The sequence below is a fragment of the Camelina sativa genome, chromosome 9 (genome assembly GCF_030686135.1).
Source record: "Camelina sativa cultivar CO46 ecotype springtype chromosome 9, ASM3068613v1".
Taxonomy (NCBI): Eukaryota; Viridiplantae; Streptophyta; class Magnoliopsida; order Brassicales; family Brassicaceae; genus Camelina; species Camelina sativa.
This window is the reverse complement of record NC_141888.1, coordinates 24,689,044-24,704,027: the sequence shown is the minus strand read 5'-3', so window position 1 is coordinate 24,704,027 and position 14,984 is coordinate 24,689,044. Positions and strand designations below refer to the sequence as shown.

The 14,984-nt window shown below is 38.9% G+C and overlaps 1 protein-coding gene, 1 long non-coding RNA gene and 1 pseudogene across 2 annotated transcripts; 1 reads left to right on the top strand and 2 right to left on the bottom strand.

Moving 5' to 3' along the window:
* Positions 1-6,461: 6,461 nt before the first annotated feature.
* On the bottom strand, positions 6,462-6,885 carry LOC147938691 (uncharacterized). The gene is made up of 3 exons (XR_015565483.1): positions 6,771-6,885; positions 6,614-6,677; positions 6,462-6,520 (listed from the first exon to the last, which is right to left on the bottom strand). It is a non-coding gene; the product is annotated as an uncharacterized LOC147938691 (long non-coding RNA).
* A 485-nt stretch (positions 6,886-7,370) lies between these two features.
* On the top strand, positions 7,371-8,621 carry LOC147938690 (uncharacterized). The gene has a single exon (XM_087465724.1). It carries the CDS (start codon positions 7,371-7,373, stop codon positions 8,619-8,621), a length of 1,251 nt encoding a protein of 416 aa, XP_087321850.1.
* Positions 8,622-12,667: 4,046 nt separating this feature from the next.
* Positions 12,668-13,433, bottom strand: LOC147938689 (cysteine proteinase inhibitor A pseudogene; annotated as a pseudogene).
* Between the last annotated feature and the right edge of the window lie 1,551 nt (positions 13,434-14,984).

Below are 14,984 nucleotides of genomic sequence, written 5' to 3'. Positions count from 1 at the left end.
TGTTTAGGAATATAAATAAGATTTTTATGGTCATTGTCTAGACCTAAGCTTTATTTTTCCCTGTAACTTTTGAGAGCAAAACCCTGAGAGATTTTTAGAGAGCTTTTGGAGAGAAGAATCAAGACTCCTTCAGAGAAGATTCAGAACTCCTTTTTCTTCTTCTTTTAATCTATTAATGCTATCTATTTTATTCATGATTTGTGTTCATACAATTATGTCTGAGTAGATCTGCTAGTTAGGTTTAGGGGTTCTCATTAGGGATTTCATGGATTGTTAGATCTGTTAATTTAGGATTCATTATCTTTCTTGTTCTTCACCATAGATTGTTCTTAATGCTAGATCTTTGATTAGTCATCTGGATTTAGATCTTAAGATTATTAATTGATATGAGAATATAATTGATTTTCCTGATAAAACATTTGGTGAGCAAAATTACTTTTTACAAAGAGATTTGAATTAGTGATTTTGTGAACTTATCTAAACTTGATTTTATTGATGGTTTTTAACTTGAATTTTGCAAAGAGATTTGGATTTTCTGGTTTTAAAACTTAGATAATATTTGCAGTGAGAACTGATTTATTTAATAATTGTGTTTAGAGTTCAAGAACGGTGCTTAATTATTGAATCCTGCTTGTTTAATTAATTGATCTAATTTTCCATGATTTCCTGAGAATTTCCCTAAGCCTAGCGTTTATTCCTATTGATTTACAACTCTTTTATTTTCTGTTTTTGCACTGCTATTTAAATTACAATTTTGGTTTAGCATAAGTAAAAGATTATTAAATCTATTGTGTGAATCTAGAGTTCTTGTGGATTCGATACCTAAGTACTACAATTGATCTCTTAATTTGAGAGAGTAGCTCTAGGGTAAATTTGAGCATATCAAATTTTGGCGCCGTTGCCGGGGACTCTTTTGATTCACCATTAGATTAAACTCTTTGGTTTTGTCTAAAGTTTTCTTTTTCTGTTTTACTCACACGCTTTTGTTTCTTTTCTCTTGTGTGTTTCAGGTACATGCCTAAGCCTAGCACCAGAAAAAATCCTACTGGTCCAGTTGTTAAGCTTACAAACCAAGAGTTAGGACAACTAGAGCGTAATAACACAAAAGCAGCCAAATCAGCAAAGATGGTCAACCCAATCATATTGAGACCAGATGCGGCTGGAGTTTTGAGGGATCAAGAGGGTCATGTGCGCAACGAACCAGGCCAAAAACTTGATGTTGAAGGACATGTTATTCAAGAAGAACTCGTTGTGGCCGATGGGAATGCAGATGGCGTCGATCGACGCAACGATGGCATCGATCGACGCAACCAGGAAGGCATCGATCGACGCATAGTTGGTGTCGATCGACGCAATGCCAGAGCCAATGGGGAGGCGACGGGACAACAATGGAGAGCTTTTCAAGACTCTTGCGGACATCAACAGACCAGACTTGTTCTATGAGAACCGCTCCGCAATTGTCCCTCCTCCATTCCCAAGGAATGATTTTGAGCTGAAGCCTGTCTACTTTGCTCTTGTTGGCCAAAGACCATTCCAGAACTTGCCACATGAGAAGCCTCTAGACCATATTGAGCACTTTGAGGACATAGTCACAAGCATCAAGGCTAATGGAGTCACAGAGGACTATCTCTACTGCAAGCTTTTCCCCTACTCTCTTGTTAGGGAAGCTTCTCATTGGCTAAGACAACTCAAGCCAGGATCCCTGACAACCTGACATGAAATCAAGGTGGTATTCTTGAACTACTTCTATGATGATGCGATGTCTGATGAGCTGAGGATTAAGCTCCACCTTTAGACAAGGACCAGCTGAATCTTACAAAGCTGCTTGGGTAAGGTTCAAAGCATACCAGAGGGACTGTCCACATCATGGGTTTTCAGAGGTGCAGTTGATCAGTATCTTCTTCAGTGGTATTGATTGGAGGTATCAGATGGCTTTGGATGCTGCTAGTGATGGAAACTTCAAGACAAGGTACCCAGATGACGCTGAAAAGTTGATAGAAAGATTAGCATCTAGCAACAGTACTAAGAATGCAGACTTAGAGCAGAAGAGAGCACATGAAGGCCATGATTCAAATCAGTTTGCTGTAGTGAATGCTAAGTTGGATACAGTGCACATTCTTCTAGTGGGAAAGAATTCTGTCCATTTTGCTGAAGATGTTGAGACTTTTGAGCCAAAGCTAGAGACTACAGAAGAAGGTGTCAACTATGTGTATGGAGCTGGGTATCAAAATCAGAGATTTGGTCAGAAGAATTCCTTCACAGGAAATCCAAGCAACAACTTCACTAGGAACTATGGTTCTTCTTCTTACCAACCCCTCCCTCCACCCAATTCAGAAAGCAAAATGGAATCAATGATTGGACAGATTTTGGAAGGTCAACAAAAGTTAACAGTGGACTTCAATGGGAAGATTGATTCTGTATACACTGAGCTGACTGGGAAGTTTGATGCATTAAACAATCATGTCAAGAAGATGGAGAATCAAGTGATTTAGACTGTTGGGTCTGTTAAAAGACAAGAGGAATTTATTTCTGGAAGAACAGAGTCGAACCCCAAGCATGCTTGTAATGCGATTTTGGTGAAGGAAGGAGACGAAGATCTGTCAGTTGATCCAGCATCGATCGACACTACACAAGAGCATCAATCGATGCAAACTCAATTAAGCGTCGATCGACACAATTTCAGCATCGATCGATACCCCCCACAGACAGCTACGGTTTCTGTTCCAGTTGAACTATCCAATTCACAACAAGCCTACAAGCCTAAGGTTCCTTTTCCTAAGCCTAGGAGGTCTAAGCCGAAGATTGAAGAAGCTAGATGCAAAGCTATGATGGATAAGGTGATGATAGAGATGCCTCAGTCAAGTTTTCTCCTGGTATTAAACGATATGTGAAGAGAATGGTTACTAATGGTTTGAGTCCTGAGGAAGGAGCTTTGCTTACCAAGGATGTCAGCTCAATTCTGTTGAATCAGCCTGCACAGAGGAAGAAGGATAAGAAGCGGGAGGTGGTTGCCTCTAAGGAAGTAAGTGCAGTGATTCATAGTAGGATTGCAGAGAAGTTACCAGATCCTGGAAGTTTTGTGTTAGATTGCTCTATCTCCACAGGAAGGTTTCGTCACTCACTTTGTGATCTTGGCTCTAGTATTAACTTGATGCCACATTCTGTTGCTATGAGACTTGGGATGACATATTTCAAGCCAACTAAGATCTCTCTTATCTTAGCTGATCGATCCCGCAGAATTCCTGAAGGTGTCTTAGAGGATATTCCAATCAAGATTGGAGATTGCATGATTCCCACTGACTTTGTGGTGCTGGAATATGACAAAGAGCCTAGTGATCCTCTCATCTTAGGACGCTCTTTCTTGGCTACAGCTGGTGCCATCATTGATGTTAAGAAAGGGCTCATATCTCTGAATGTGGATGATTTGGTCATGAACTTTGAGATGGACAAGCTGAGAAGAGTTCCCACTATTGATGGTCAGACATTTTCTGTGGAGATTGCTTCTGATGATGATCCACTCATAGAGCCTCATGAAGACATTACTGCTGGGTATGTCAAAGAGTTGGAGACTGTTGAGGAAGTGAGTAAGCAAGCTGTTAAGCTTGAAGATTGGAGTGGAGATCATCTAATCAGTACTAGAGACCATGATGAGGTTCTTATGCATGACAAGTCGCTGGTAGATGACGTTTTTGTAATGGAAACACGGATTTCAGAGGTTAGTTGCAGAATCGTTGAAGAAACACGAGTTACAGGCCAAGCATCGATCGATGCAGCTGTTGCATTGATCGACACACCTTCCAGAATTGGCTCGGACTTGTCCGAAACCAAAGATTCTCTAGTTGATTCCTTAGCTACAAGTCCTAGACCAGTTTTAAAGCTGAAATCTCACCATTCCACAGTCCAGAACCCACAGGTAAGGCCAAGGTATGCATCTCCTTCTCCCAAACCTTCTCCTATCATCAATAAGAATTTGAAAGGTACAAAAACTGTTTTGCAGTTAACCAAGCCACGAGATTATCGTAGAGCACTTGTTTCTTCTGTTGATGATTTTTCAGGACTTAAAAAGAAAGCCAACCATACCTAAGTACCGCCCTGGTCCTGTTCCTCATATCCTTGGCAAATCTCATGCACATACTGCCTACACACCCCCTTGGATGAAGAGGACATTCTCTCGGAAGCATTCACTGCCATGTTCCGATCCACCGGATGCCTGAGATCCGACACAGTCAAGCTAACGACTGAAAACAAGCGCTTAGTGGGAGGCAAACCACTGGTAGGTTTTTCTTTTTCTTTGTTCTTTTGAATTATTTCGCCAATCTCTTACTTGATAACACTGGGGACAATGTTGTTTAAGTATGGGGGAGGCAATTACTAACTACGTTTTTGTTTTTGAAAAAAAAGAAAAAATTTTGTTTATTGAGTCAAAATTTTGTTGGGAACTATGACTTTTCTTTTTAGTGTACTGCCTTGGTTGATTAATGCTGCAGATTGAATCAACAAATCCGACTAATGAAAAATCCAATGGCTGACCAGTGAACCAGAGACATCCAAATTTCCAACAGAATCCATAAAAGCTTGAGGTAATTTCTGTACTTTTCTTTTTACCTCATCAAGGAGATTGATGTTCATAGAGCTTGACTCATTGTTCATACCTGACAAGTAAGACTTCAGAAAAGAAAAAATTTGGTACTCCTCTTCCTTATATAAGTATTAAAATGTTTTGTCCTAAGAGCTTTGTTTTTAAAAAAAAGAAGAATAAAAGATGAGATGATTTTGATCAGTTTAGAGGGTTAGGTAAATTACCTGTGATCTCATTATTCTACTCTTGAGTCAAATGATCACACAAATCTTGGAAGCGAGGGATAGGTAAATTACCAATGACCCCGGTATTCGCTTACACCTTTGAAGAAAAAAAAAGGATAATAAAAAAAAAAGCAAAGCTCAAAGGAAGAATAAATAGAATAAGTTTGGGAGAGAGAAAGAGTACCACATGCGGTAAAAGATATGTCTTGCTTGTTATGGTATTGTACGGGAATGAGTCTAGAAGGTTCTTGACATTTATCAAATTGATGAGAACCACCGATGAAGGCTTAATGGAGGAAGTAGTGGAATTTGGTTTGAATTTGGGATGCTATGAAAGTCAACGGAGAAGTACATGGTGGTTCGATTTAGATTTATCTGCTAAGCATGTGGATTAAGGTTTGGATGATCATTGTATTACTTTAAAAAGAAAATGAGTTCCTGCGTTTTCAAACCTCTTTCACAGATGAAGTTTTTGATTTGCTTGAGGGCAAGCAAAGGCTAAGTCTGGGGGAGTTGATATATCATGGTTTTTAGGTGTTTTTAGCCATGATATAAGTCTTAATTATAGAGTCTTTTTGTTATTTTTAGAGTCTTTTGAGTCTTTATAGGATTTAGCATGGACAGGAGCATAATGGAGCTAAATAGAAAGATTTGGAGCTTAATCAAGCATTGAGGCTGAGCTACGAAGTTGGGAGACATGTTCAGAAGAGTGCATCGATCGACACAGCATATGCATCGATCGATGCTAGGCCAAAGTCGAAATCGAATGTTTTTCTCACAAGTTTTGAAGATTTACAAAGTTGCCCCAGAGTTTTCTATATTTGCATTATTAGTCCTTGGACGTTTTTAGGAATATAAATAGGATTTTTATGGTCATTGTCTAGACCTAAGCTTTATTTTTCCCTGCAACTTTTGAGAGCAAAACCCTGAGAGATTTTTAGAAAGCTTTTGGAGAGAAGAATCAAGACTCCTTCAGAGAAGATTCAGAACTCGTTTTCTTCTTCTTTTAATCTCTTAATGCTATCTATTTTATTCATGATTTGTGTTCATACAATTATGTCTGAGTAGATCTTCTAGTTAGGTTTAGGGTTTCTCATTAGAGATTTCATGGATTGTTAGATCTGTTAATTTAGGATTCATTATCTTTCTTGTTCTTCACCATAGGTTGTTCGTAATGCTAGATCTTTGATTAGTCATCTGGATTTAGATCTTAGGATTATTAATTGATATGAGAATATAATTGATTTTCCTGATAAAACCTTTGGTGAGCAAAATTACTTTTGACAAAGATATTTGAATTAGTGATTTTGTGAACTTATCTAAACTTGATTTTATTGCTGGTTTTTAACTTGAATTTTGCAAAGAGATTTAGATTTTCTGGCTTTCTTTTTGATAGCAGCATCAAATACGGCTTTCACATTCTACAAAAACCATAGACCAAAGAAAAGTATATTTGTCATATTTGTGCAAGTAAAAGGGTAAACTAATATGAATGTTGAGTTTTTGAAGCTGCATTCAATGTAATATGTTGCTCCAATATGCTTGCGGAGTTCCTCTCCCTGTCACACATGAATGCTTATATCATTAAAAAAACCCCAAGCAGAAGAGAGGGTCAACATCGGTTACGATTTCTACAGGTTGAAAAATCACAGCTGTGATGTAGTTACCGGGGACAGTCCAGGATGATCAGACAAATAATGTTTGTCTTCACGAAGATCTATATATCGAAACATTGTAAGAAACATTACATATACTAAATGTGATTTTCAAGCAATACACAAGGAAATATGTTGGTTCCACTCTATCTAACCCATTTTAGTACCAACAAGTACAATGGGGACTCCTGGTGCGAAGTGCTGGAGTTCAGGGATCCACTGACCAAAATAAATACTTGACAAACATCAGAAAATCACATTTCATTATTTGTTTTCCCATTAAGAGAAAGAAGGAATACAATGTTCACAAACCTTTTTGAAAACATTCTCGTAGCTAGCTCGGCTGATCAATGAGAAAGCCAACACAAAAACATCTGCTCCTCTGTAACTCAAAGGCCTTAGTCTGTTATAGTCTTCTTGACCTGCAAATTCATAAATACAAAAATCTCAATAGTCACCGATCTTCACCGCACTATAAATTTCTCTATCCAAGGACCTCAAATGACGATGACTTAGAACTACTACACAATCCCTAAAAAAGGAGCTAACTTTGAAAAACCCTGATGAAGTTCTCGTAAAAGCTGTTGGATGATTCCAACTTGTGGAAGAAGCTATCTCCTAGGAAGTTGCCAAAAGAGATAGAATAGGAAAAAGGAAAAGTTCCTAAGATTTATAAGTTGTAATATGTTAATTCTAATAGGTTTAGGAAAAGTTAAACCTATAAATATAAGAGTCTATGGAGAGGTGTTCCATAAGACTTGAGAGAGAGATTTAGTTTTTGAGAGAGTTTTCTAAATCAATAATAAGAGAGGTGTTCTTATATTTCAAGTTCTTAATTCTTAGATTTGGTATCAGAGCTAAGGTTGTAGCTCCGATCAAAGGTTGTGGAGGAGAAGCTATTCATAACCAAGTATGGGGGACGATTCAAATCCATCGCCGCGAGCCAAGAACCTTGGATCACCGTCCATCCAATGTCCGATATTAACATCGACAAACTATACTGTTTGGTCGATGCGCATGAGAATTACACTTCGAGTTAGCGAGGTGTGGGAGGCTATTGATCCTGGATCCACCGATCAGAAGATGAACGACGTAGCGAATTCTCTTCTGTTTCAATCCATCCCCGAGTCACTCATCCTGCAAGTTGGAGATCAAGGTTCGGCTAAAACCCTATGGGAAGCCATACGAGCACGTCACCAAGGTGCGGAACATGTAAAGGAAGCAAGGCTTCAGACTTTACTTGCAGATCTTGATCGGGTGACGATGAATGATACGGACTCTGTTGATGATTTTGCTGGCAAGATCTCAGGGCTAGCATCGCAGTCAGCTTCTTTGGGAGAAATCCTTGATGAATCAAAGTTGGTAAAGAAGTTCTTACAAGGACTTCCAAGACACAAATATATTTATATCGTTGCATCGTTGGAACAAGTCATAGACTTAAAGAAAACCGGATTTGGAGACATAGTTGGTCGTATAAAAGCTTATGAAGAGTGTGTAGGGGAGGAGACCCGGAGTGAAGACCAAGCAAAACTTATGTTTTCAAATTCAAACAATCAAGGAAACTACGGTGGATATCAAGGAAACAGAGGAGGCTATAACAGAGGAAGCAGTCGAGGAGGATATGGTCGAGGTGGATATGGTCGAGGGGGTTTTGGTCGTGGTAACTACAATGGAGATAGTTCTGGCAGAGGCAGGGGACGAGGAAGGTTCAATGGCCAGAATCGTGGAGGAGACACTACAGATCAAGTACAAAACCAGAAGAAAGATCTATCTAAAATAATTTGTTGGAGGTGTGATAAACCGGGTCATTACGCATCTTCATGTCAAGCGAAAGAAGTTGGCCATCAAGAGACAAATCTGAATGAAACTCATGAAGCTGATGCACTTTACGTTCATGAGGTGGTGTTCTTAAACGAGGATAAGTTGTTTCCCAAGAATTATGATGCCAACAATGAAAGTATATGGTATCTTGACAACGGTGCTAGCAACCACATGACGAGAAACAGACAATTGTTTTCTAGCCTAGATATGAGCATCACAGGGGAGATTAAGTTTGGTGATGGTTCGTTTGTCAACATTGTTGGAAAGGGATCGATTGTATTTGTGGGAAAAACGGGTGAGAGGCGATCACTCAAGGAGTTTTACTATATTCCCGACCTGTAACACAACATTATCAGTCTAGGACAAGCGACTGAATTTGGATGTGAAGTGAACATGAAGGGAGACATGTTAACTTTAAGTGATCCTGTTGGGCGGTTGTTAGTACGAGTCACAAGATCATCAAACCGCCTCTATAAGACGCCAATGGAGGTTGAGTATCCTAAGTGTCTTTATATCCAAGATAACGACACTACTCTAACATGGCATGAACGGCTGGGACATAAGTGTTGGAGTAATTAACAACATGGTAAGACAGGGTATGGTTGTTGGAATGCCACAATCGATTCATGAGAAGAATGTTTGCACTACGTGTTTAGTCGGAAAACAGACCAGAGCTGTGTTTCCAACTACAACATCTTTTCGAGCAGCTCAAGCTTTAAAGCTGATTCATGGTGACTTGTGTGGACCGATATCTCCACCAACACCAGCTAACAACCGGTATGTCTTTGTCCTTATTGATGATTTTTCGAGATACATGTGGACAATGCTATTGAAGGAGAAAAGCGAGGCTTTCGATCGGTTTAAAAGGTTTCAAGAAGGCATTGAGAAGCAGACCGGATTGTCCATCAAAACCTTTCGCACCGATAGGGGAGGAGAGTTTACCTCGCTTGAGTTTAACCGGTTATATGAAGGAAGTGGAGTCTCTAGACATTTACCTGCACCATATACTCCTCAACAGAATGGTGTAGTTGAAAGCTTGCTTAAAGCTATGAAATTTCCGAATGAACTATGGGGAGAGGCTGTACGTCATTCAACATATCTGATTAATCGAGTTCCTACCAAAGCTTTAGCGGGTCAGACTCCATATGAAAGTTTCACGACCAGAAAGCCTAACATCGAGCATCTACGAGTGTTTGGCTGTGTTGCTTATGCTAAGATCATTGGACCACATCTTAAGAAGTTGGATGATAGGTCGAGAACTTTGATCAATCTAGGGACAAAACCAGGTACAAAAGCTTATAGGCTATATGATCCAGTTACGAGAAAGGTGTTTGTAAGCAGAGACGTCGTGTTTGACGAGACAAAAGTTTGGGATTGGTCGACTGCAGAAACCAAACCAATGGAGAACCGGGAAGGTTTAAACTATCTCATAATGGGTTTGTATAAGAAGGAAATGAATATGAGAACAATCAAGATGACAATGTCGAGCATCAAAAACCGGATCAAGAACCTGCAAACCAAGAAGAAGAGATAGAAGATGAAGAAAATGAAGAACACATGGATCAAGTCGGTGAAAATCAGCAAGTTGTAACAAGATATGGACGTGTTATCAACAAACCTCGATACCTCAATGATTATGTTCTACTAGCTGAACTGGAGAGTGAACGACTTATACTTACCATAGATGGTGAACCAGAGTCTGTTTCTGAAGCTTTAAGTTTGCAAGAATGGGTTAATGCGATGAAGGCTGAGCTAAAGTCTATCGCTAAAAATAAAACCTGGGAGCTAGTTGAGAAGCCGGATGGTGTTAAACCAATAGGGTTGAAGTGGGTGTATAAAATCAAGATGAAAGCGGATGGATCATTGAACAAGTTCAAGGCAAGACTTGTAGCAAAAGGTTATGTACAACAAAAAGGAGTGGACTTCGAAGAAGCTTTTGCACCTGTAGCTCGTATGGAAACTATTCGACTACTCATTGCTATCGCAGCTTCGAAGGGATGGGAGATTCATCACCTTGATGTGAAAACCGCATTCTTGAATGGTGACTTAAACGAGCTGGTTTATGTGTGCCAACCCGAAGGCTTTGTTAAACGAGGACAAGAGGATCGAGTGTACAAACTACATAAGGCGTTGTATGGTCTACGTCAAGCTCCTAGAGCTTGGAACGTGAAGCTTGATCATGTTCTGAAGAAGATGAGCTTTAAAAGATGCATAAAGGAGCCTACTGTGTATCTCAAGGATGACAAGAAAGAAAGTCTGGTAGTGGAAATCTATGTTGATGACTTGTTTGTGACAGGAACTTCACAAAGAGTCATTGATCAGTTTAAAAGGGATATGTCAAGAGAGTTTGAGATGTCATACCTCGGCAAATTGACATATTATCTTGGTATTGAAGTAGTACAAGGAGCAGATGGGATAAGAAGAAAACAAGAAGTTTATGCTCAAGGTATACTTATCGTTACTAAGATGGGTTCGTGTAATTCAGCGCACATACCAATGGAGCCTGGTATGGAGATCTCAAAGGCTGAAAAACAATCTGAAATTGACGCCACAAGATATCGAAGAAAGATTGGGTGTTTAAGGTATCTGCTTCACACACGTCCAGACTTGGCTTTTGCTGTAGGAGTTTTGAGCCGGTATATGCAGAGTCCGAGAGAGGTACACGGACAAGCTCTTAAACACTTATTAAGGTATGTGAAAGGAACCACCAACTTAGGCTTGTTCTACAAGCGTGATGGGTTGAGTAAGGTTGTTGGATACAGCGACAGTAGTTACAAAGCTGATATTGATGATGGAAGATGTACTGGAGGTCATGTGTTTTATCTTGGTTCATCGTTAATCACTTAGACCTCACAGAAACAACACATAGTGGCGATATCATCATATGAAGCTGAGTTTATGGCAGCTACAGAAGCAGCAAAGCAAGCAATATGGTTGAAGGAGTTGCTAAGAGAAGTACTTAGTCTAGATGAGAAGATCTTACTAAGGATTGATAACAAGTCAGCCATAGCTCTAAGTAAGAATCCAGTGTTTCATGGAAGGAATAAGCACATACTCACAAAGTATCATTTTATTCGTGAATGTGTGGAGAATTATAAGATAGAAGTGGAGCATGTTCCTGGTGAGGAACAGAAGGCGTACATCGTTACTAAGCCACTGGCGAGAATCAAGTTCAGAGAAATGCGGAATCTGATCGGAGTACAAGAGATTAAAGCACCCGAAGTTCAAGTTGGAATTAAGGGGGAGAATGTTGGATAATTCCAACTTGTGGAAGAAACTATCTCCTAGGAACTTGCCAAAAGAGATAGAATAGGAAAAAAGAAACGTTCATGAGATTAATAAGTTGTAATATGTTAATTCTAATAGATTTAGGAAAAGTTAAACCTATAAATATAAGAGTCTATGGAGAGGTGTTCTATAAGACTTGAGAGAGAGATTTAGTTTTTGAGAGAGTTTTCTAAATCAATAATAAGAGAGGTGTTCTTATATTTCAAGTTCTTAATTCTTAGAAAAACGAGCTGAAATTTGATAAGACCTAGAAGGATTTTCAACAAAAAAAAAGTAACAAAATTGGAGATGCCCAGAAGAAGAATTTGATGGAAATCGAGGATACAAGTTACGAGACTGTGAGAAACCCAGAAGAATTTTGCTAATCGATTACAAGGATATGAGGGGTTTACAGTAGGGAATTTGTTGCTAGTGTAGCAGATGAGCATACAAGTTTTCCCAATGGCATCATCTCCTACAGTCACACATTTGATGAATTTTGAAGCACTCGAAGCCATTCTACAGAGAAAGAGAGCGAAAGGGAGAGAGAGAAACATAACCCTTAGAAGAGTCTCTCTCTAGAGGTAAATGAAGTGATTACTAACTTTGCACCCAAGTAGTAATTTATAAACCCTTTCTCTATTAAGAAAAAAACTCAACTCTCTCATTTTTTCTCTTTTCTTTCAATATTTACAAAGATTTTTTTTTTTTTTTTTTTGTCTCACTCGTTTTTGGTTTAAACTTTGAAGACTGAAGAGAGGGAAATAAGAAGGGCGGCTTATCACATGATCTATCTATTGCATCATCCAGTCCCACATGACAGTTTCTAAATTGTTTTTAAAGAGGATACTAATCACATTCCTTTAGATACCTGAAGTTGCTTTTCCTTGGTCCTTATTGTTTAATGGTAGCACTATTTTCATCAATATTTGTTACATTTTTCCCTTATTTCTTGGTTAGATTCTCTCCCATTACCATTTAACATTTTACTTTGTTGTAGAAAAGATAGAACAAAACTTGGTTAAACACAAAAAACAGTTAGAGAAGGAGAAAGATATACCTTCCAACAATCAAAATCATAGTTAGAATCTTCTTTCTTTTTTAAATTTACAACAACATAATTAATCAATGGATTTAAAGTAAGTAAGAAACTTGGAATGGAGCCATGCCTGTTCATAGACCTGCGCCTCGTAGGTCTTGCTAACTCCGTTGTCTCCGTCACTGACATCCAAAACTAACCGGAAATTAATACCGGCGACGACCTGCATGTTGCCGGAAACAACCGTTTGAAACTTGAGTCCCGAGTTGTTCTGTTTATTGAACTCGGAGACAGCAAACTTGGAGATGACATCAAAGCGAGGGTCCTTAATGTCTTTGATGGGAAACCAACCACTAATAGAGTGACTTGGTTATCTAAATCAATAATTGAGTCTGTAAATGGTTTGGTTCAATATAAACCGGATACATGATCTATCTTGAGTATAAACACAGAGTCAAAGTGTATTGTACACAACACATTGAATAAACCAGAAGATATTTTTCTATTTCAATCTGTAACAAACTTTTCTCTATTATGGTATCAGAGCGTTGAATCTCAAAATTCAACCGATTCTTCCATTGTTTCCGGCGAATCTAAGCTCAAATCAGCTCAGATCTTCAATGTCTCTTCCCAATTCTTCGTTTTTCAACTAAATCAAACTTTCCTGATGGTTACCACTCGCAAAGTGAGTCGTCGCACGGTCAGAGCACCTTCATCAGCTCGTCGACCGGTGAATCGCGATGATTCTTCCCCAAAGAGGCAACCACAAGCACCAGAGACGTTACCGCAAGTTGTTCAAGCAGTTTCGTTAACTCAAACAATTCCACTAGTTCTTCAAAGTTTTGCATCTTCGAATGAGTCTCCGGATAGCATCCATTCTCCGTTCTACCTCACAAATAGCGACAGTCCTGGTATCTCTATCATCTCTGATGTATTAGATGGTACAAATTATGATGACTGGAGTATTGCGATGAAAACTGCTTTAGATGCGAAGAACAAGCTTGCATTTATTGATGGATCTTTCGCTAGACCTGCTGAATCTGATCCCATGTTTAGGATTTGGTCATGATGTAACAGTTTGGTGAAATCTTGGCTTCTTCACTCTGTAGCGAAGCAAATTTATAAAAGTATTTTATGCTTTGATGATGCTTCGGAGATTTGGCAAGATCTTAAGACACAATTTCATATCACTAATCTACCACGATCCTATCAACTATCTCAGCAGACTTGGTCTCTTCAACAAGGATCTATGGATTTATCTACATATGATACAACATTAAAGACTCTATGGAATGAGTTAGATGGAGCTAATTGTATAAAAACCTGCAGAAAATGTGATTGTTGTAAGGCGACAGAACAGAAAGAAGATCATGCTCGAGTGATCATGTTCTTCGTTGGCTTAAACGAATCCTACTCAGTTGTGAGGAGTCAAACAATCATGAAGAAGCATATTCCAACTCTATCAGGAATCTACAATCTGCTTGATCAAGATCACAGTCAACGGACCATTACCCCTGTTCAGAACGCAATTGCTTTTAATGTTGTTGTTGATATGGTGCAGCCCTCTGCTAATGCTACATACAACAACTACAAGACTCAAGGACATAAGGTTATTTGCTCTCACTGTGGTTATACTGGACATATGGTTGAAAAATGCTACAGAATTCATGGTTATCCGATAAGCTTCAAGCACATGAACAAGAACCAATCTGACAAATCGACTTCTGATAAACAACTGGTTCCCAGTAAACCAGTCATTGCTCAGCTTGCTTTGACAGATTCGACTTCTAATGATTACCTTGCAGGCATGATCAAGACTCTCACTAAATATCAGATTCAGGGGGTCATTGATTACTTTAACTCTCAGTGTTAAACCATTCTGAATCAGAATCCTTCATCTTCAGGAGCAACCATCACCGCATTACCTGGTATGGCTTTCTCTAACTCCACTTTAAAATTTGTTGGAATGTTGAGAGCTACTAGAAGCATTTTATCCTCTGAATCATGGATCATTGATAGTGGTGCTACACACCATGTTTGTCATGATAAGACTTTATTCTCAAGTCTTTCAGACACTGTAAATAATTCAGTGACTTTACCAACTGGTTTTGGAGTTAAGATCACAGGGGTTGGTACAATAAAGCTGAATGAGTTTCTGCTGTTGAATAATGTCTTGTATATTCCAGATTTCAGACTGAATCTTCTCAGCATAAGTCAGTTAACAAGAGATCTGGGTTGCAGAGTGACATTTGATGAGACTTCTTGCATCATACTGGATCCTACCAAGGGGTTGACGATTGGAGCGGGTGAACAAATTTCAAATCTCTATGTCCTGGACGTTCGAACCATTTCACAGCAGACTTCTCAGCAAAAGGAATGTTATACTAATGTTGTCATTG

Bases quoted from the DNA above. Each gene is read 5' to 3' on its own strand.
- LOC147938690 (XM_087465724.1), top strand. From the start codon at position 7,371: ATGGGGGACGATTCAAATCCATCGCCGCGAGCCAAGAACCTTGGATCA.